The 23755-nt window shown below is 43.9% G+C and overlaps 1 protein-coding gene and 1 pseudogene across 1 annotated transcript in view; one reads left to right on the top strand and one right to left on the bottom strand.

The window, feature by feature from the left end:
- Window positions 1-21715, top strand: part of PCSK9 (proprotein convertase subtilisin/kexin type 9) — a 269930-nt gene extending 248215 nt beyond the window's left edge. Inside the window, exons 11-12 of the mRNA XM_069642116.1 lie at window positions 6955-7136; window positions 18947-21715. Of these exons, the coding sequence (XP_069498217.1) occupies window positions 6955-7136; window positions 18947-19147 (383 nt within the window). The 3' untranslated portion in view covers window positions 19148-21715. The remainder of the gene's footprint in view (window positions 1-6954; window positions 7137-18946) is intronic.
- Window positions 21716-22303: 588 nt separating this feature from the next.
- LOC138522235 (small ribosomal subunit protein uS2-like) lies at window positions 22304-23203 on the bottom strand (annotated as a pseudogene).
- Window positions 23204-23755: the final 552 nt, after the last annotated feature.

Below are 23755 nucleotides of genomic sequence, written 5' to 3' on the forward strand. Positions count from 1 at the left end.
AGGAGTTTGTATTTTGTGTGCTAGACCATGTCATCTGATGGGATGTGATCTGAAAGGTTAAAAGATTTAAAATAGAGTCATTATTGAGGGAGGAGTGAGTGTGAGAGAGAGGAATGGGGTGGGCGTTCAGTGATTTCTGCAGGTGCGTTTATGGAAAGCTTGCTTTATTTTAAGGGATGATTGTCTGATGTGGGGTGTAAAAGAGAGGCAATGGGCATCTGTAACCCAGGTTGTGTTTGAGTTTCTTTAAACTAGTAGTACCGCAGACTAGTTAGACTCCTTTTTAAGCATTAAGGTGTTTGGCTGTATGAGCACCTATATGCTTTATCAATTGAGCTATATGGAAGCTGTTAATTGCAGTTTGGTTAGTCTGGTCCATTCATGTATATCCAATGTCCTTAGTGGAAGAGCAATGTTTTAAGTTGTGCAACTTCACATACGATCTTCTTTTCCACACGTTTGTCCAGTCAGTGTTCCACACCAGCTCCCATCCCAAGACACCTCAACTTGTTTGCAATTCTTCTGCTTCGAAGACGATCAAAGACTTTGGTGCAAGCAGACACATACATTCTTCTTGTTTGGGTTCCATGTTATTTCATCGCAGGATGTTTTTTCGCAGGGTTTTTTAACGCATATTTTTTCAGGAAAAAAAACATTGAATTTTTTTTATTTTTGGGGTTCCCCCAAGCCCCCCGTGCCCTTTCATTTTTTATGTATCCCCCCCAAGCCTCTCATTCCCTTTCATTTTTTATGTATTCCCGAACACCCACACCCCATATATATCATTTTGTAACCCCCCCTAAAATATCTGATGGGCTTTTTCATTAAAAAATGTGCGGTAAAAATCCTGCAAAAAAACATCCAGCGATGGAAGAACGTTGTACCTTTGTTTGATCTCCTATCTGCTGCCCAGGCAAAATCGCAATCTAGTTTACTTGATATGGCTATTTACAGGTTAAAACATGCATCTGATTTCATGATATTCTATAATTCTTTCCTTTGTAAGGAGTTTAACAATGTGCCAATCGCAGTATGCCTGGTCTTTAGTATCCTGCCATCTCTCTTCGCCCAGAGCTCATCTGCCTTTTTCTGTTGCTTCATACCCACTGCTGTGAAATAAAGGGCAGAAAAGCTTATGGCAGTTTTAAACCCATGCTGCAGTCTATCCTATGATGTACCTCATCCTCTTCCATTGCCATTTCAATCTTCGTACATGTTTTTGGGACTGGAGTTCTGGCAAGAAGCACACGTGTTTCAAGGCGCGACGAGGCAAGGGAGGGGGAACAAAGGGAAGACAGAGACAACGATCTTACTAGGCCAGGTGACATTGAGATTGCGGAAGTACAGGGGAGGGAGGAAGAGGAAAAGTGCGGGAAAACGGTGAGGGGGCAGTGCAGTGCATAGGATAACAGTAAAATAATAAGGCAATAAATAAATAATAGTGTGGCTAGCTGGTGGCAAGTGCAAGGGTAAGTGCAGACATCATGTGTCAAGTGCTGGTTTGGGGCTGTAGGCAAACAGAAACAGTCCCTGAGTGCAAGAGTTGCCAGGGGGGCAGTGCAGGTGTGCAACTGGCGGGGAGGGGACCTGGGTTCGAGATCAGAGGGTAGCCAGGTAACCAATGCAGATTCAGTTTCAGCCAGGAGATAAGCAGGGGAGAGCGGGAGAGGAAGCAGAAGCAAAGAGGAAGGTCTTGAGGTGCTTTTGGAACCAGAGATGGTTCTCCTCAAGTTTCATAGAGGCAGGGAGGCTGTACCAGAGGGGGCCCCAGAAGAAGAAAGAGATCAACCACCAACCCGTTGCTTGGAGAAGCGGCTGACCCTGACGGAGTTTGAGGCGGATGAGCGAATAGCTCGAGAAGGAAGATATTTAGGAAGAGAGAGTTGAAGGTATTGATGCCCCAGGCCCCAGAGGGCCTTGTGGACAATGCAGAGGGTTTTGAACTTAATCCTCATCGCCACTGGGAGCCAGTGCAAAGATTTCAGTCCTGGAGAGGTATGATCCCTGGGCTTGAGGCCAAGGACAAGTCTTGCAGTCCTGTTTTGGATGGGTTGCAGAGGGCAGAGAGTAGAGGCAGGCAGATTTAGAAAGAGGCTGTTGCAGTAGTCCAGCCTAGAGAGAACCAGGGCTCTGGACACAGTGAGCATCTGGGGGAAGGAGAGGAAAGGAAGAATACCTCTGAGGAGGTGCAGCTGGTAGTGTGACTTCTTAGAGACATCAGAGATATGAGGAGTAAGGAGCAGGTGGATTCGAAGATGCCCCAGAGGTATTTATCCTCACAGGTTGGAGCAGGAAGAGGGCCAAGGCAGGCTGGCTGAGGGTGACAGGAAAGGAGGGAGCAGGTGTGCCGATGAGGAGAATCTCGTTCTTACTAGCATTAAGGCAGAGATCATTGGCGGCACACCACTCCTGGATAGCAGGCAGACACTCAGAGATGAGAGAAGGAGAAGAGGTGGCGGAACGGAGCCGGAAAATGAGTTGAGTGTCTTCCGCATAGCACTGAAAGTTGGGGAGAGAGCTGCACTGCGGTGGGCAAGAAGTACAAGATTTCGTTGAAAAGCCAGGGAGAGAGTTTAGACCCTTGCGGAACACCACAGGTAGAGATAGAAATAGAGATCGAGGAGAAGAAAGATCCAAGTTGGACCTGGGAGGGTCGATCAGAGAGGAAAGAGCCTCCCAAGCCAGGGCCTGATCAGTGATACCGAGGTTATCACAGAGACGGTTGAGCAGGATGGCATGTTTGACTGTGTCAAAGGCAGAAGAGAGATCATGAAAGATGAGGACACAGGGGGTTTTAGAATCAAGGTTGGAGAGCAGGTCTTCACGGATGTTCAGGAGAGCTGTTTCCGTGCTTCTGGCAGCTCTTTCAGCGCCTCGATGCCCCCGGGCTGTGTGAGCGCTTTAAAAATGCAAATAAATAACTTAAATAAATCCGAAGCCAGATTGATGGTCATGGAGACAACCAAAAGATTCAGTGTGAAGATTAAGCTGGGATATGGCCAGCTTTTCCAAGAGTTTGCCCAGGAAAGGAGTGATGGAGATTGGACGATAGTTAGCCGAGCAGGAAGGGTCGGCAGAGGGTTTCTTAAGAAGAGGGTGCACAAGGGATTGCTTCAGGGGGGAAGGGAAGTTTCCAGTGGTGAAGGAGTGGTTGCAGTAGTCAGCCAGAGCAGGAACCGAGAAGTTAGGTGGTAGTGCTGGAGTTGACTTGGCCTGAGGGGTACAGAGGGTGAGCTGGGAGGAAAGCAGAAAGTGATCAACCCATGAGAGAGGAGTGGTGATGGGGATTGAAAGGGGAAGGTCTGAAGAGATCAGAACATCCAGAGTGTGCCCTGCAGAGTGAGTCGGGCCAGAAGGGAGATTAGAGAGTGAGAGAGAGTCACAGAGGTCGCAAAAGAGTCCAGATGGAGGAAGCATCCAGGTGGATATTAAAGTCTCCAAGAATAGGCCAAAGCTGTTTGCTAAGTCCCCTCGCCTGCCCTGACCTCTCCTGAATATGCTTGACTCCTTCATATATTCAGTATTTTTTGTATCCTGGGTAAATTGGAAATTATTTGAATAGTAAAGTGAAGCTTCATTGAGACCAACTGGTCTGGTGCCTGGGGCAATAACTTGGGCCTTGGTCAGGAAATAAAAGTGTAAAACACGAGGGGGAGTACAGAATTTCTGGTTGGAAAGAGATTAATATCGCTGTTGAATAGCTAGAGATGACTTTCAGAAAAAAACAGAGGAGTCACCTGGCTTGAAGAATGGATGTGAAAGTGAGGGTTCTTGAAGCAAGAACATAACGTAAATTAAGAAGGGACCCCAAGAGGACAAAGAAGCCCTCTTATTTCCCTAATTTAACAGCAAATGGAAAACTGATCAGGATTAATTTCATTAAAGGGTGTCCCTGGATTCATATGCAAAAGGGTTTGACTTCCATCACTTCCGAAAGTGTTGAGAGACGATGGGACGTTCCCCTAAATAGAGGGATGTCTTGATCTAGAATGTTGTCACTGCACCCCCACAAGCTGCTTGGTTAATGGCAAGGAAGTCTGGTGCTAAGAAGACCCATCTTATCTGTTTGGCTGTAAATATGATATCTGGTGTGCCATTTGATATTTGCTATCTCTGAGGTGAACACCTTTGTCTACGGAGGCATTGGCTAATGAATTAAAATCTTTAATTGAATGCCTGTTGCAAAAGTATGTTCGACCACTGAAATATCCTTCGGTACTAGTCATAGTCTGATGCAATATTATTATTATTACATTCTTCTATAGCGCATCACTCCCATAGGCCTCAGTGTGCTCAGACAGACAGACAACAGATAACAAATAGAAATGTAGTGTCATATAGAAGAAGAACCAAGTTATCATGCGTAGAGAGCGACCAAATAAACTTTCAATCTTCTTTGAGTTCTTTGAGAATTGAGAACATTTGGCCAAAGTTGACCCAGAGGAAGAACGTGCCAGCGTCTTGGTGTCACGCTACCAGCTAAAATGATCCAAAAACGAACATTAAAATCACACTAGAAACCATCCCTTCCTAAAAGGGATTGCCTGCCTCCTTATGAGTTTTTCTGGCTGTTGTATATGTCAATAACATAGGTGATATTTTATCTGCTGGTTCTACTTAGGAACTGATTGGAGGGTTCTCTAATTTTCTGACACGTTTCCCATACCTCTTCCTTGAGGAGTTTAGAGTCGGCCCTTTATTGACTTCATTGCAGACTTTTGTTTTATTAGTGTGGATATGTTCATGCTCCAACTTTGACCTGACCAATGCAGTGGGACCGACGTATATGTGAGTGCAATTCCAAAAGCATAGCAGAGCTGCACTTCTGCCAATCCATCACTTCCTCCTCTGTGGATCGAGCCACTTAACCGTGTAGCTGGACAGGGCCTCTGATCTGGCTAAGTTATGTCCCCTTTGCTACAAGAGCTCTGCCAGTGCTGTGCCGTTAAGGCTAAACTTCTGGGTATACAGATTCAACGCTGAAAAGGAAGCTTTGTGTTTCTTTAGCCCCTCAGAGTTGTTAATGGCATTACATTGGCATTGTATACACCATTGTCATCGGTTTTTCTTAATGCAGGGCACGAGTGCCAAGTGATGGTGGTACAGGGGCCTACAGTAGAAAATTACATTTCTGTGATGCTCTGCTGTCTGTATGTCTAAGCATCAGTTTAAAGCTATTGGTGCCTAAGTGTATTGTTTATATTGTTCAGTCAAGAACTGCAGATTATAAAAAGGGGCAGGAGTCGTAAAATAAGCAAAGGGGAATGGGGCTGAGTGCTTTGTCCCACCCGGGTTGTGCCAAAACAAAAACTGATGATCCTCTGCTGGCCGATACTGCCACATAGATGGTAAAACAAACCACTGGTTTTACCGCCAACGTGAAGACATGAAACCAAAGCTTCACATGGAAATATCCCACCATAAATAAGCAGATCGAATAATTAAAATAGTTAAATGCTCGCTATTGAGATATGGGTGGAGCCTGCAGACACAGGTTGGAATCTCTGCAGGGCTGACTCAGGCCTTCATACATTTAATTGGGTAATAATAGCACCTATCATCACACCCCTGCATGAAGTGATATATAAAAACATGATGTTGGGACTGATCAACGTTTTAAGTACATTTCGTTCAGCATATTTTATTCATAGTTTTCTTGTTGTGAGGATAAATGACGCCTGCAATCTTTATTTACATTAGTTGTGTCCAATAGTGGACTGCGTAAAACACTGTACTCAATCCTGATTCCCCAGTAAAGTTATTTGTTTTTTCTCTGCGCGTGTATATGTCCCCTTGATGGAGCATAGGTTTCTCACTCGCCATAATACTCTATTTCATGCCGATCAATGCCCCCCCCAGCCCCCAAGCTGATATACTTTGCGTTCCAAAACAAAGAGCTCCATTGTTTCAGGAACTCCACATATCTACCTCACGGGTACCCTCCTGCTTATGCATGGATTGTGGTCATTGCAAGTTGATAGCGATATAATATTATAATAGTACTTTACAAAGTTACCTGATATGTGTTACAATAATAATATTCAAATACCTTTAACACTTCACGTTACTCATGTTCCCTCAATGCATAACATAATTATATGCCTTTTTTGCCTTTCCCTGCCCTTATGCATCGTTTATCGTTTACCGTTTACACAAGTTGGCCTCATTACAACTCTGGCGGTAGCCGTGCCGGAGTTGCATTTTTTCCGGCACCCGCGAATGGGCAAGAACCGGGTCATGCCGATTTCAGCGGACCCGATAATTGCCCATTTGCGGGTGCCGGCCACAAGGACCTCCCCGTCCCCATTCGGCCCCATAGGGTCGAATGGGGATGGGGCCGTCGGATGCACCGGTGCAGTCAGAGTGCTGCCGGTGCATCTGACGTGCTGTGCTTGCGGGTGCCGGTCTGCCCGCCAGGTCAGACCTGACTGGGCAGACTGGCTCCCGCAACCACACCACGTAGTATGGCGGTCCAGTAACTGCAGTACCAGCATGATTACCGGTACCGTAGTTCCCGGACCGCCAGGGTCGGAATGAGGCCCGTCTTCCATGCTACTTTTGGCCTCCATGCCATTATATCATCAATGCTTTTCATTGCTCTTTTCCTTTAATCCTCCCATGTTTTTATCCGTTCCATGAAGCCATTATGGGCTTCCATGCCTTTTATGCCATCAATGACATATTACTCCCATGTCTTATGCCCTGCCTGCTTTTAATGCATTTCATTCAGTGTATGCCTTTAACGCCTTGCCTAGCTTTGTATACCTTATTATACAATGTCGGACTACGTTCCTCAGGATCCCAAGAATCGGTCAAGCTGGCGAAAGGGCGACGATATAATACCAGTTGCAGACGAGCACTGTAGAGTAACAGCTACTGTCTCTGCAGAATATTGCTCTGCCTCTTGTGTTGCTTGACATGAAAAACTCACGGTCTATGCTTCTTTATTTGCAGGGTGCAGCTCCCATTCATTGTCGGCTCCATTCACCGACAATGTAAGACCTGTGGTCGGCGGGAAAGATGAGAAGGACGTGTGTGGGGGAAGAAGTGAGGTCACCTCGCATGCCTCCTGCTGCCACGCGCCCAGCATTGAATGCAACGTCAAGGAGCATTCTCCAGTAGGCTTCACAGAGAAGGTACCGTGAAGTGCGAGCAGCATGTCTGGTTTTCTAGTCACGCGATGACGTCATCCATTGTCGTGGGACAGGACGCCCAGAAAGAGAGCAGGGAAAGGTGCTACCCTAACGCAACGATTCGTTAGCAGTGCTTAACATGAAAAACCAATAATCCCCCAGACCCAAATATTGCCTAGCACAAATGTTCTGTCCCAGGGCACTTGTGCCACAGCTCACTATTGACTGTACACACTACCCACACTTCCACTACCAGCTCTAGCGGCAAAAAGGGAATACTGTTGTAATTGCTTCTAAAAGAGACTAAATAACTAATTGTTGTCAGACTTGGTATTTATTTCATTTATTTTGAAGAAAGAACAGAACTTTTTAGCAGTGCTCAAATTCGTGTCCTGGTACTGGAAGACCACTTCTGCCTGCTGCTCTGCTTTTTACGTGACAGTGCCAGAACTTCTTATTGAGGCCGATATAGTCTTACTGGCACAACACTAGCACTTTAATTTCTCTCCAATTATGGTGTTTTGGGAAAAGTCACACTAATGTATGCAGAGGATAGATATTGAACGGCACCCATGCTTTAGAGTGCCAACCCCACCGCAGTCAGCTCTGTACCATATCAAAACATCTCCTTCTTCTCTGGACTAATACAATCCATTGCAACAAAAAATCAGATTTTTTCAGTACAACTGATATTGCCGGATCTCCAAGCCTTATGTGAAACATGCTTTCACACTTTTACATTGTAAATCAGATTCCCCACGTATCTGAAACAAATTCTCACAATTGACCACTCAGAATGATACATTTTCAATCGCTTTTTAGTTTCAATGTTAACAACAAAAAACAAAACTTCTGCTTTAGAATCATAAGATGAAATGTTCTGAGGGTCACATCACAGCTTGGTCCACACCCATACAAGCGTTGCCAACTGTTGAACTGAAGGCCATGCGTGTTAGTACCAGGGCTTCCTGGCTGCATGCACCATGGCACTGCCCAATCTTCTGCTGGTTATTTTGGATTTCCAACTTCACAGCAGCATCATTATTAATCCGGGCTGACTTGGGCAATGCGCGTCCATGGCCTGCGTGAATGCCATCATCTTCATTGCAATTATAAAAAGGGATGAGCTGTGCCAACACCTCTCATGCCCTCTTCATGAATTGCACAGCAAGGAGATGAAGACCTGCAGTCAGTCAGCCTTCAGCTAATGAGGAAGCCATGCTGCATCAGCAAAGGCAAACACACTGAGACATCTATAATGTTTACTATATGTTTAGCTCTATTAGGTAACATATTAATAGAATGTAATAATATAACTAGCGCCGAGGAGGTTTATCGCAGGCCTTTCATCATGTCATTGATGCCATTGTGTGTTCTGCATGGATATGGGTTGTTTGACCTAAAAATCTTGACCTACTGCCCATTTGACCACATATTTTGGCCTCATTTCTTTTTTACCAACTGCGGAGGGAGACCCCCACAACCCTGCTTAATGCAGGGGGAGACCCCCTCACTCCCTGACTTCCCCCACCTCAATCTATTCTCTAACCCCACCCCACAACTATTATCTAATTAAAGTGTACCATTTGACCAACCGAATCAGGTCAAAATGATGCGGTCAAATGGGAGTAGGTCAAGTTGCCATTAGGTCAACTATGCCAATACCTTAAAAAAAAGCCTAGATAGGTGAAATCATTTACTATTTCTAATTTTAAATGATTCAAAAACCTTTAAAATTAGCATTTCTTCTTTTAAATCTGCTTTGATTTGTTAAGTTATGTGTTTCAGGTTTATTTATGTTAACATTGAGACCGTAAATAATAAATAATTTTGAAGTTCCTGAATCCGCCTTTGCAGCCCTATAGGAGTTAGGTCGAGGAGAATCAGGTCATCAGCATATTAAATTCGACCTAATTTCCTCTGACCTAGCTTTAGCAGGAAAGCACGTGATTTATCAAGAAAATCTCCAGTGCCAGCAATAAATAATTAAAAAGAATGGGGGCCAGAACACAGCCTTGTTTCAGGCCCATTGGAGTAGAAATAGAAGTCAAAAGAAGGCAACCACTATTCAACCAAACGCGTTGCGGTCATTTTGGTCAAATGCCATAGAATAATCTATAAAGGCCACATACACATTCGTGTATGTGGCCTTTATAGATCACACATCTATAAATCATGTGACACATGCTCTTTCCTTGATATGATCAAGGATACATGCATTAAGGATTGTTACAGTAGATGGCACAAAACCCGTTGGAATGGGTCATATCAGCCAGATTGAGTTGCCCATAAAAGTAGTTGTTGCTCCAATAGTTTGGCAATTAATTTTCCTGGCACATCCAGATCGGCACAAGGGCGGTAGTTTACAGTATTCTCACCATCACCCTTCTTGTGTTTTGGAACGATCAGGGAGGAATTTCAGGAGATTGGAATAGTATGGGACCTAATGACATCACCGAAAATAGATGTTAAAATCACAGCTCACATTAGAGGGTTTTCCCCGGCATTCGGTCAGGCCCCGGGACAGCTAATGTTTAGTTTCTATTATTAGCGTATGGAGGGGATCAATATCTTAAGTCAAAGACCATTCATTTTAACAAAAACTCTCATAGGAATTAACGAGTCAGTCATTGAGTATATATTTTTTTAATGGCATTTCCATGTCTTTTCTGCGATAGGATTCATTAGTGCATAGTGCTGATTATTCATGTGAGGATTAATCAGCTTCCAAAAGTCGGTCGAATGTGTATCCGAGAATGCGGATAACATGCACTCACAGTCTCTTTGGAGAAGAAGATGCTTACGTTGTTTTATCCATTTTTTACACTGTTGCTTTAGTAATTTCCCAATTGTTGGGCTTCCTTATTTTCTTGCACCTCCTTATCAAACACATGCGTATTCCTACAGTTAAAGTCTGGGTCCCCTGAAAGTAACTCTAAATTGGAGTCAAGAACTGTGTGTAATCGTAGATCTCAAGATAAGCATCTAAATTTACTTTAATAGTTGCAGAAGTAATCGCTGTGTTAAAATGGTAAGAAAATAGCTTTTCATTTCAGTTCTTAACAGAACATTGTTGGTCCATGATCATTTAAAACACTTCTGTCAAGCATCACCAGAAGCTGTATTTAGAGTTCCATCCATTTTCCAAAATTGTTATTTTTTTGTAGCTATGTATGTTGTACTTTCCCCAGAATTAATTTGAGGAAAAGGTAGCTGTAAGCTGAAAGATTGTTTTAAAGCTCTATATCACTGCACTCGGTGCATTTGTGATAGTTTTGTGAAAGCATTACATTTTGTCGATCCCATAAGACTGCACGTGCAACTAACTCTTTGTTGGCATGTAACGCATCCTCCGATTTGGATAAATATGGCTGTTTGTGCTCGATATGGGATGTGCACGTTTAGGTTTCAGGATTGTGTGGTGTGGGCGATCATATTACTTTGGTTAGCACATGGTGACGTGCTCTGATGGCAAGATTATTGTGTGTAAAACATAATTGTACTTTATTTTGTATCAGATTAATTTCATTGCGTTCTGGTGCACGTGACTGTGAGGTGCTTTGTGTGTCTACCATTCCCCGTTTGTTTTGGGTGCATGCACTTGATGTGTGTGCAGTGTATATGTTGTTTATGTGCATTTGCAGACAATATTATTATTATTTCGCATTTATATAGCGCTACGAACCCTGCTTATTATTACCCACGGTGTGTGGTGCTCATTTATCGACCTCGGAAGGATGAAAGGCTGAGTTTGGCCCTGCCGGGATTCAAACCTGCGTTAGCAAGCTCTGCACGGATGTCAAAGCGAGCGCTCTACTCGCTGTGCCACTTGACCGGCTATGCAACACACAGTTCAATTTACGTGCCTTCGTGAACATGTTTTTTAATGGGACTTTGCACTTTGTTTGCCCAACGGTGCAGGGCTTTGACGGTGCCGCATTTTATTCTCTTAAATGTGTGATAGAACAATTCACACTCTCCTCCTTTAGTTTCTCCTTTTTTGCAGGTCACAAATATATTGTCAGTCCTGGCATCCCAGGCCACGTGGGAAAGTTGCCCAGGGCGGTCAGTTATAATCTGTTTAGTTGAATAATAATGATATCACTCATGTTGTGTATCCATGTGGCTATGCTTCCCTTTCCAAACTCATAGCATTCGTTGTTGCCCCACTCTAATGAACGGCATATCAGCCAAAACTAAAAACATTTATTAGGCCGGAAATTCCTAATTTCGTAAGTAATTAACTCATGCTTTCGTACATTACATCACTAACCACACGAGAAAACGTCTAGCAAGAGTTGCTAAAACCCAACATATTTATATTTTCAAAACAAGATACTTGTTCTGCAGCTAATCGTCTTAAGTCAGTGTTCTTATTAAATGGTATTTATTATTGATTGTATGGCAGGTACATTTTGAGCAGGAAGATTTTTAACATTGATTATATTTCATAGTGGAGTGTTTTAACTCATGTTCAATTACACATCGATTTTGCATCATTTCTGCCTTCACTTTGTATCCTGGAGGACATTTTAAGAACTTGTAAGAATCTTTGGAGTAGAGCTTGAATTGCTGAATCACTGCACACCAAAATCCAGCAGGATGTTCTCAGTGCGGAAGCGATAGCCACTGGAATAAAGATTTTCCATAATAACTTACTAGAAAGTCTTGATTCTATTAAAGACACGGAGGCGAGCATTATGCTTCTCTTTCTTTTATTTAAATATTTAAAGAAAGGCTCAGCAGCAAGATATTTTTGTGCACCAAGTGTTATATAAGTAAACATAGAAAAGGGGGTGCACTAAATATATAATATAACAAGTAAAACATAACATAACAGTAGTATCTTCGGAGTTCTGAAGAAACAAACTCCATTTCCCAGAGTTCCCTAGTGTCACCAAAGAAACATCAACATGTGACTTAGTCCTCCAATGGGTGTCCTGATCCCTTCATAAACAGTCCTAAACATGATGCGACTTCCTCTTTCGAAGCTGCGAACTTGGTTGTCCATGGAAAGGTAGCACTTGAAGTTGTTAAATCTGTTGAACCGCTGATCAAGTGGATTTGTCGGCAGGCGCTGTCGAAAAAGGAGATAGAAAGCAAATTACTTCATGTATATAACAACCCTAGTTCCCTTATCGGGGTGGGAGAAAATGTCATTGGTTATTTATTTATTTCTCATAAATGCAATCATTTCTTTGTGAGGTTTAGTAACTTATAATAATACATTGTCACAATTAGGTGAGAAGTACAGTATTATTTTCTCATTGGGTGGGATAATGCTCGCCTCCGTGTCTTTAATAGAATCAAGACTTTCTAGTAAGTTATTATGGAAAATCTTTATTCTATGTCAAGACCGGAGGCTCCCATTATGCTTGTTTAAAGCTTACTCACCACAATAGATGCCGGTTGATCTACTGGTTTCAAGTAGAATTGTTTAAATACTGATTCGCTTTCCCAGTCTGCCATTCTCATAATGTCTTCTAGTCGAACTCCAGCCTGAAAGGCTTTAGAGGCCATAGCTCCCCTCACAGAGTGAGCTCCGAAGTGCTGGGTATCTATCCCGGCTTGATTTAGAGTCCAGCGCACCCAGCGCGCTAAAGTGGGGGCGGAAACTGGTTTGTGTGGTTTACGCAGAGCTATCAGTAGTTGCCCGTTGGGGAGGGCCCTAAGGGGGGCTGTCTTTTCTTCATAAACCTTCAGGCATTTCACCAGACAAAGTTTGGGTTGGTCCCTGAAGGCGGGGTAAGAAATTACCCTAGAGTTACATTTCGTTCTTCTGTGTATGTGAAATACAATACCGTCAGGAGAAAAGGTTCTGCCTGCTAGGTCAAGGGCTCTGACATCAGAGACTCTCCTGCAGGAGACTAAGCAGAGTAAAGTAGTAAGCTTGCCCGAGAGGGCTGTACGTGATAGTTCCTCATTATGATGCCATGAAAGGAAAAGATTCAATACTTTGTTAACGTCCCAGAGTTTGTCATAGCGGGAAAGGGGCGGGACTGTAAGTCTTACTCCTTTTAATAATCTGCAGACGAGGTGGTGTTCACCAGCTGGTATTCCTTCAATGAGGTCGTGACCAGCTGAAATCGCTGAACGATATGCGTTCACTGTCCTGTAGGCGAGCCCTCTTTCTACTAGAGATGCTAAGAAATTCAAGATTTCCTCTACAGGTGCTGAAATTGGATGTAAGCCTTTTTCCTGGCACCAGGTGCTCCAGGCGCCCCAAGAGTTGGAATATCTCTTAAGGGTGGCAGGAGCCCAGCTTTCCTCAATGAGACTGATCGCCCTGTGTGACATGCCTGGAGTTCTCCATCTTGCCCTGAAATCCTCCATGCTGCCAGGGTCAGAGAACCGTTGAGAAGAAGGGGGTGTCTCTGCCCTGAAGGATCTAGAAGAAGATCTGGAAATTGGGGTAGTAGGATTGGAAAATCCGAGGAAAGTTCCAGAAGGACTGGATACCAGGTCTGAGATGTCCAGACCGGTGCTATGAGGACTAAGTCTGAATGTTCCAGACGGGCCTTCGCCAGGGTCCTCGCTATCATGGTGAATGGGGGAAAAGCATAGAGTACCCCTTGGGACCATTGTTGGAGAAAAGCGTCTGTTGCTGTTGGATCCGGTCTCCAGCTGTAAAACCGTGGTAGCTGAGTATTGAGTCTGGAGGCGAAAAGATCTATGAACATTGGGCCCCAAATCTCCTGGAGGCGGAGGAAGACTCCTCTGTCGAGCTTCCAGTCGCTGTAGTCTGTGGAGTGGCGGGAGTACCAGTCCGCTACCACATTTGATAGGCCGGGAAGATATTCTGCTGTGACTGAGATTCGATGCGCCAGACAGAAGTGCCAGAAGTCCTTGGCTAATTCTGCTAGAGGTCTTGATTTGGTGCCACCTAGATGGTTGATGTACCTTACCGCGGAAATGTTGTCCATTTTTAGCAAGATACAGCAACTCACTCTGGAAGGAGCGTACTGCAAAGGAACCTGCCAGAAGTTCTAGGCAGTTGATATGCAGGCCTAGCTCCTGATAGGACCAGGTCCCTCCTGTGGCTATAGAGCCGCATCTCGCTCCCCATCCGGAGCGGCTGGCGTCTGACTCGATGATGATATCTGGAGCAGATCCGAAAATGGCTCTGCCGTTCCAGGCCTCCATGTGGGTGAGCCACCAATTGAGTTCTGTCCTCGCTTGGGGAGATAATGTTAGGAGTTGAGAGTATGAAAGACTGTGTCTTAAGTGTTGGCCTTTCAGTCTTTGCAATTCGCGATAGTGAAGAGGGCTGGGAAATATCGCTTGAATGGAGGAGGATAGCAGCCCTATCACTCTTGCTAGTTCTCGAAGAGAGAACAGGTCCTTCTGCAGAATCCTGCGAATCTCCCTTTTGGTAGAATGGATCTTGGCTGCTGGGAGTCGGAGTTGACAATTCTGGGTGTCCACGACGAAGCCCAGAAATTCCATGGTCTTGGATGGAAGAAGAATTGACTTTTCCCAATTTATAAGGAAGCCGAGACTGTGTAGCAAGTCTATAGCTAGTTTGGTGTCTTTCTGAACTAGCTCTTGCGATTGTGCCATAAAAATGATGTCGTCTAGATAAATAATAAGACGAACACCTTGCTCTCTTAGATGAGCTACTACAGACCTTAGAAGCTTGGTGAAAACCCAAGGCGCTGAAGAGAGCCCGAAAGGTAGGCTTGTGAATTCCCAATCTCGATTCTTCCAGGAAAATCTCAGGTAATTCGTATGTGCCTGATGAATTGGTATCGTCAAGTAGGCGTCTTTCAGGTCTAGACGCATGAGCCAATCGTTCGGTCTCAGAAGATCTCTGAGCATGTGTATACCTTCCATTTTGAAATGGCGGTAAATGATGTATTCGTTGAGAGCTTTGAGGTTTATGACTGGTCGTACTTTTTCTTTCCTGCGGACTAGGAATATGGGACTGAAAAACCCTCCCTGGCTTTGACAGGGGCGAATTGCTCTCTTCAGACAAAGATTGTGTATTTCGCTGTCTAAAGCGATTTGATCTGTCTGAGACATTACTATTGGAGTAGGGCGACATGTCTGAATGGGCTGCTCGAAAAATTCTAGGCGTAGGCCCCGAACTGTGTCCCTGACCCAGGCGTCTCCTGATAAGGTATCCCAAGCATTTATAAACATCATTAACCTCCCCCCTATAGGAGTTATGGGCGCTGGCGCTGCTATAAGTACACTGACCTGTAGATTGCTGTTGGGCTGGGTATCTGGCCGATCTTCTCCAGGGGCGCCCTCTTCCACGACCTCTTGAGGGAAAGAAAGTGTCGGAGCGCTCTTGCCAGGAGTTATGCTGGCCTCTGGAGTGTTGAGATCTTTTGTCGAAGAAATAACGGCCGGAGGAGCGACCTCTGCCTCGTCCGGCCCTGGTGAAAAACCTTGGACGCGAAGACTCTTTTTATGGAGGCTTGTGCTTTGTCCAATGCTGTAAATGTTCCCACGAATTTCGCCATTTCCTTCATAAAAGGATCTCCAAAAAGCAGACCTTGTGCTGTTGGACCGGACTCTGTGTCTGCCAGCTCGCTCAGTTTGGCGTCTATTTTATATAGGATGCCTTTTCGGCGTTCTGTCGAAATAGCACAACTGGCGTTGCCTAGAAGGCAAATTGCTCGTTGAACCCAACCAGAAAGTATTATCGGGTCAATGGGGTTAGAGGAGTTTATTGCTTCTTCCGCTAGATCTGAAATCTTGTCTAGTGGCCCTGCTACGTCTAGTACTTTGTCCTGGCAGGACTTCCAGGCACGGTCTATGCCTTTCCTTGGGTCTTTTACGTTTTTACCTAGAAAGGTAATCATTTTCGAATCTAGTTCTGGTGTTAGAGCCACTTTGTCCGCAATATCCGGACGTGGACATTCCGCTCGAAGTCTAGCTCTAACTTCTTTATCCAGTGGCTTACGTAGCCTGAAATGAATGTATCTTGATGTCTTTGAAGATGGTTCCCAGTCTGTGGATCTGGGATGTATAAGGTCTTCCGGAGTAAACATCCCCTCTGCAGGAGGCTTGTTTACGGTAGTGTTCTTGGGGATGGGGTCTGCCGCAGTCCCAGAACCAGAGGGCTTTGAACCCTCTATTTGAATTTCCTCTTCAGATGAGGATTGAGAAGGATCAGCGTCGTAGACGCTCTTGTTTTGGTCATCTTCAGTGCCCTGTCCGTATCTCTCCGGGCTGGAGGGTACATTTTCCCTCATTTCTTCCTCTAGGTAAGAGGGTTCATGGGAAGAGGTTATCTTCCTATTCATAAAGGCTTGTTTCAGCCTGGAGAAGGCGTCCGAAACGGCAGCTGTGGCATCTGTTGGCTGGCTCGGGGGGGTCATAGAGCTTCTGCTCTTGCGAGCCGGTATACATCCCCCTTCCGTAAGGTGCTTTCTCTTTTGCGTTCTCTTTCTCCCAGGGGGGGAGGTCCCTCTTAAATGCTCTTCCATAGTTTCTAGGCGTTGTTGAATGGGAATGAGCATGTCTGTTACTGCTTTCTTAATACTGGTTTCCACAGAGGATCCCAGTACTTTTTGTAAGCTGTTAGCCATTGCCACCTCATCTATATAGCAGTGATCTTCCTCCGTCTCAGACCAGGCCTGATCTGATTGGGGTGAGTACTGCGCTGCCATAATAAATTTTAAAGCACCTTACTCACTTTTTTTTTTTTTTTTTTTTTTTTTTTTTTGTCTTGTCTTCTGGGCCCTTGAGCGCCTTCTCTCACTGCCCAGTAAATCAGTTCAGCTTATTATTATAATTTTCATAGAATGCTGAACGGGAGATTTTCTCTCTTCTTTTTTTTTTTTTTTTTTTAATTTATGGAAATTATGTATGCCGATATTTTTCCCGCACTCGCGTGCGAAATCCTGTCGGTCCGATGTAAAGAAGTATAATAGCTGCCGCCTGAGGAGAAGTTCCGGCGCTCGAGTTCGCAGAGACTGTTATAAATGAGGGTCATGCGCACTCGAGTGCCGGATAGAGGAAGGGACCAGGAAGAGCAGGAGCTCCCCTGGTGGTTAGTGAGCGGCACTGCGGGCAGTAGTAATGCCGCGCCGGCCTCCCCGTACTCGATTTGGAGAGTACCGATGGGTCGGGGAAGCCGACGCGAGCCCGCAGAGAAGTCCGCCTGAAGCGGAAGAAAAAACAGCTGTAGCGAAGCCGCGCCGGCTTCCCCGTGCTCGAGGAGAGCACCGATGGTTCGGGGAAGCCGACGCGAGCCCGCCGAAAGAAAACAGCTGACGGATTGTGTCAGCGAGCGCGAAGCGAGGCTTCGAATTACGCGGTCTCCGACGCCAGCAGAAGGCAGCCGGCGTCGGAGTCAACAACGAAGGCAATGAGCAAAATGAAATCAATTTAAAGGCAAGGTACGCTCATAAACAATAATTAAGCATATATAGCAATGTCAATTATGTAAAAATGAAATCACGTTTATAATCAGAGGTAAACATGAAGGTACTTATCTCTTGCTGTGAGCAGCAAAGAAAGAGGAAGTCGCATCATGTTTAGGACTGTTTATGAAGGGATCAGGACACCCATTGGAGGACTAAGTCACATGTTGATGTTTCTTTGGTGACACTAGGGAACTCTGGGAAATGGAGTTTGTTTCTTCAGAACTCCGAAGATACTACTGTTATGTTATGTTTTACTTGTTATATTATATATTTAGTGCACCCCCTTTTCTATGTTTACTCATATAACACTTGGTGCACAAAAATATCTTGCTGCTGAGCCTTTCTTTAAATATTTAAATAAAAGAAAGAGAAGCATAATGGGAGCCTCCCGTCTTGACATAGAATCGTTGTATGTTAGATATATATATATCTTTTTTTTAAAATTCATATTTATTGTGGGTTTCCTGTGTTTGAATTTTATTATGTGGTGTGTTTGACGGGCTATATTTTATTTCAGGGCGATGTTTGTAATGTAGGTTGCATTTTATGCCAGGGATATGGAATTAATTATATGTACCGCCTGGGTTCCAAAAACCCCTAGGCGCTACTATTGTCTTGAGATGCAGCAACACTCAAACAATAACGCTTATTCACATTATTTATGTTTACTTGTTTAGCCATTTTCTGTTATACAATGTAGATAGCAATATAGCTATTGCAATACTGTACAACCCAACCAATCTGTTACACACTAACCCAATACTGCTTTCCGTCAATCCTCATTTTGACAGGCGTAGCCAATTTAGGGGAGTAAAATGTATATTCCAGGCAATGTGATTGCGACTAAATCTGTGTTAGACATCATTCTTGTCAATGCCTCCATGCTCAAGAGCCAGGAAAGAAAAGTGAACTTTGCTCAATTTTGTATTCACTAGGTGCCTGGGTCATTTTCTCTAAACGTGTGAAAGCTAGGCATTCAAGTTGAGTCAAATTATTGATTGTGACTTGTTCAGAATTATCCCGATTTGTATACCTATTTTTCAACAAAAGTTGCTTTTTCCGCTAGAACAAAGGATACATTTTCAAAGTCTTTGCTCTAATGATAAACTCTCACCTTGCCTGAAAACTGAAGTAACATAATGCGTGTGGAGCACTAAGTAAGGACTTAGGTTTTCTAAATCCTTTTACCCCTGTAAAACTAGGAGCACACTGTTGTACGTCATCAATATTCTGTGACACCACCAGAAACACCACTTTGCACAACAGTAACATTTCAGAAACATTTAGCAGGCATAGCAAGCTTAAATATTTCCAAAATTAATTTTTACTTTAGCCGAACTGTCATCTTTTAAAGCGGCAAGTCATCCATTCTTGTTTAACAGCCAAAAAAGAGTTTATTTTGTCACTAAATCCCTCTTCTTTTTTTTATCCTAGGTGACAGTTTCTTGTGATGGTGGTTGGATACTGACTGGCTGCAGTGCATATTCGCGAGGCTCTGGAACACTCGGAGCTTACGCAGTTGACAACACTTGCTTGGTCACAAACGCTAAAGGAGGCAAAGGAGCGGCAGCGATAGCCATCTGCTGCAGAAGCAAGCACCTGGGGAATGACAAACATAACACCAACTACAAATGATAGTCAATCGGCCAGAACAAGTAACCCCTTGCACTGAGACTCAAATGGCCTTCTAAAAAGCTGCCTTTCATGAGCCCCAATAGAACAAACTTCTATCCCTGTGCTTCTGTCCTTCGTGCATTGAGATAATTGATCACCTTTTTCTGCTGGGTATTGGTTCTTTTGGGTTCTTTAGCTGTTATTGCTCGCAAACATCCTCCTTTAGCCAGTGTTCAGCATTGTGACATCACTGCTACATTTTTTCACCAAAGCAACATTGTTTAAGCTTTCAGCGTTTCATGAAGTCAGACGTTACCCATATTTTCAGATTTGAGTAGATCATTCAAAATGTGGCTAACTTGCTATGGCTACAGATGAAACGTGTTAGGTTTCTGGGTGGATGAAACCTGGGAAATCTATCTTGCCAAAGATCTGGCTTCAGTGAACAAAGAATCGCAGGTTTAAATGGATGAAATTCATAGAGACAATGGATCAGCCGGTTGGACGTTAAGATGTGCACATCGGTCGAACAAAAATTACATTGCAGGCGGAATTCTATGGTCCAATGAAACAACGCAATCATGATCTCTCCAGTTTCGCATCGATAATGGCATGAATTTCAGATTCATCAGGATCATTCACTAAATCTGCATTCCACCCACTTGAAACAAATATCAATAGCCAGCTCTTGAGATATTGAATATTATGTTCTTGTTATTCTAATGTAAAATACGCTTGCACTATTTTATATGCAGACATGTAACTACTTTATGATCCAAAGATATTTGCATAGTCTTTTGAGTAGAACATGGCATATTACTGGTCTTAGAACCATCACATGTGAGCAATGAAATACCAATAGTGTCATTTTTTAATATCTAAGCACAGCCACGAAGTGTGGTTTTAGGGAATGTCTTGCTGTAGAAATGTATTCTTTGCAAGTGATCTCTTTGTATGTTCCCGGTTGTCAGTATCTGTATAGGCTTACATGTGCCATCATAGTTGGCTTCCCGCACACGGTGTACTGAAAGTAATGAACACAGCACCACAGCCTCACACATGTCTAGGCTTTGTATGGCTACAAACTAGCACAATTCAGATGTATCGTTGAGGGGGGATAATCATTCATTGTGTAGCTGTTATTTTTATCAAAAGCATTTCTCCTCTGTCCGGTCAGTACATCCGGTCAATACAAGGTCTACAGCATGACATAAATTCCATTAAATCTGCAAGACCTTGGTTGATTGGCTAGTCCTTAATCGTAACATCCAATGGAATAGATGATATATTACCTTGTATATGGTGTAAATGCTTTCATTTTTGAAGGCCTGAATAAAAGCTATTTACTGCCTTTGGGATCGTACAATAGGAAGATGGCGCTCACTTAATATATTACAGTCGGGGTTAGGGTCACCAGATGTTTCAGCCTACCACTTCCATGATCTCTCACAAGTAACTGTTATGGCTAGGGCATATGGGATTTGTAGGCTAAAACATCTAGCATACGACTCCTGTGGTACCTCTCCCTAGTCTATATTGGCTAGGGCCAGTGGGAGTTGTAGGCCAGCATGTATGGAAAGTCACTGGTGCTACACCCCAAGTAAAATAAATGTTTTGATTCATTACAGCATTTATTTGTATCGAGGAAAGATTATGGAACCTGGAGTCCCTGGTGGAAATTCCAATTGACTAATTATATATGGTACCTACTATATCCGGTGTCTCACAAATGGATTACTGGACACCTGTTGAACTACTGTAGTAACATCCCAGTTGATTCCAGTTGTAGCTCTAAGTGGGTTACTGATGTTTATTGCTTTGAGTTGCTATTTTTATTTAACCAGTAATATTTTATGTATGTTTTGCTTCTAGATATGTTTAGTCGAATATGCAAGAAACTCATGCTCTGCAAGCACAACCAGTGGAAACCCTTTGTAACTGGCCACCTACATCTTCCACTATGAATAGGACTTAAAACTGGGCAGAATGTATTCCTGCCATTGATGAATAATATTTTGAGGCAGCTTTATATTTTTCTCCACTGGCATTACCTTAATGTAGCTGAACTCAACGTGTGCAAAAAAATCTCTGATCGGTCCTCAAGGGACATGGCCTCACAGCTAATCTGCACAAATTGTTCTACCATTCTGCCCACTTTTTATTATATCTTCTCATGACATTTCTCACTTTGGTTATAATACCCTTCATAGGACATGGTGTTCCAGAAGGATATTTCTTGCAATGGCCCAATGTGCAAGGCCAATAGTCCTCTTAAGAAAATGCAAGTGTGTGACATGCTGGATCAAAAATATTCCCCTCTTCTTCCAAAGCCAGTTACCAGGAACTTTAGCCTGCATAATGCCACTTTAAAAAAAATAGTCTTGTGATTATCTGTAAATGTGTGTAAAGACTTGTCAAGAAGATTCAGAAATAGACTGGGCTGTATGGAAACATGCTCAGTTAGGTGGCCTTTTCAAATTGCCTCTTATCACGATCATCTTTTTAAAAATCTTGATACTATTTATTCTGAGTTTTGTAAATGTCTCCTTTTTATAAGGCAGGTTTTGGAATAAACACTTTTTGCTACCACTTGTTAATTGTAATCTTTTTTTTTACTAATACGCACAAATAGTTACATTTGTCAATGTTTACCACCATGTACAAACCTGAAAGGCAGTGATTTGGGATTTGTCGAGTGTACCACAAGAAATAAGCATCTAAATATTTTGAGAACACAGGTATGCTATTTCTTAAATATAAAAGCTGTTTACACATGTTGCCAGAAAGGGCTGTTGCTTCAGCTCTACGAAACTGCCTCAATTGTGTTGCTTTTGCACTGCAAAGCTACATAAATAGTATATGTGTCCATCAACCTTTGATCACAAATTGCGTAACTTCTGCTGAAAATATCACAAGTGCTTTATAAAAAAATAAATAATACATTATTATAAATAATAATGAAAGAATACATTCTCTCCCAATATTTCACAGATGTCCATGGCCTAATCCAGGGGTCTGTGATTTGCGGTCCTCCAAATGTTTTGGACTATGACAGCCGATCCGATCATTGCTGATCGCAGATAGGGCAGCGAGACATATCTTTTTTATTTTATTTTAATTTTATTTTTTAACTCAAGATTTTATTTTCAAATCTTTCAGACAAAGAGATGTGGTTTATTAGGAATATTCAGTTGGAGCCCCAACCCACTCTGTGGCTTGGGCAGTGGGGGCTGCAGACCAGTCCTCTGTGCTTGCAGGTTGTGCGCTCCAGTCCTCTTGAGGTGCTTTAGGAGTGATTGCAATATCTGCATGCTTGGCAGAGAATTGCTGGATGGGCACAGAGGGCACCTGCACACCTTCTGACGAATCAGCCACCTCTGGCTGGGGGAAATCTGGTACTGGCGCAGTCCACTCGCCCTGAAATTCTTCCTTAGTGAATGCTTTCTCAGCAGCGGCCTGTTCCTCCTTTTCGATCTGCTTGGGTCACGGTAGAAGTAAAGATCCGGCACAACCTCCCAGGGATGCTCACCGGAAATTGTGCCCCGCATAAGCAGCACCTCACGGGCAAGCATCCACCACAAAGTGGGCTCCCTTATTGTTGCAGGGAATGGCAATGTCAACATAGTGCAGTGGAGAGTCTGTGTTGCATAGGGCAATAGTGGGGATATTGACATATGAAACCTCAGTCAACGGTTGGTGGTCAGCACGGGGGTCAGTTACTAACAGACGGGGCTCCTGGAAGGCACCCTGGATCTGATTGGTGAAAGTCCCAGGAGTGAAACAGCCGGAGTTGCGCCACATGATGAAGCAAATTTCAGCACAGCACGCTGCCCAGTATTCCTGGATGAAATCACACAGGCATCTAATGGATTTTCAATGACACGGGCTGCCAGAAGCATCTTCTCCCGGGTACGTTTCAGGTTTATGATGTCACTTCCATCACTTTTCCTCTTGTAGATGTACTGATCCATCTGGAAGTCAAGGTTGGTGCCTCCTAGATGGGTCCCAGCAGCAAGGAACTTGAGGACATCCTCCTCCTTCATCTGCAGGACATCGAGTGCTCCAGACATTGTGAATTCCCTTTTTTAGCAATGACGGAATTTCTAGACAAAGCCGTGTGGAGCCTCCAACAGCCAAATGGGGAAAGCGTGAGACTTATCTTGGCCTCAAGCCCAGGGTCCGCATCTCTCCTGCCCAAAAAACTCTTCATTAGATCCTGGTCGCTGCACAGATTAAATTTAAATCCCTCTGCATCATCCACAAGGCTGTCTGGGGCAGGGGACCACGCTATCTGTAGCTTTCTCTAACTAAATATTCTCCCTCTAGACCTCTACGTTCCTCTGGAACCAACTCTTGTGTGTAAAGCGTTTTGCTAAACAGAAGGCCAGAAGCTGATCTCTTTCCTCAGCAGACTCCCTCTTATGGAACTGCCTCCCCCCTCCTCTTCGCCTTCAGCAGGATTTCCTCAAATTCAGGAAGCTCCTCAAGACTTTCCTCTTCACCTCCTCCTTCCCTTCTGCACTCCTCTGTTGATACCCCAGTCGCTGTGATTGGTGACCAGGGCCCTTATGTGTCCTTCGGAGTTCTGGCCTTCCCCACCCAATCGCCTCAGCCTCTGTCCACTTCGTA

This window comes from Ambystoma mexicanum, chromosome 1q (assembly GCF_040938575.1).
Source record: "Ambystoma mexicanum isolate Mex_15411 chromosome 1q, UKY_AmexF1_1, whole genome shotgun sequence".
Classification (NCBI taxonomy): Eukaryota; Metazoa; Chordata; class Amphibia; order Caudata; family Ambystomatidae; genus Ambystoma; species Ambystoma mexicanum.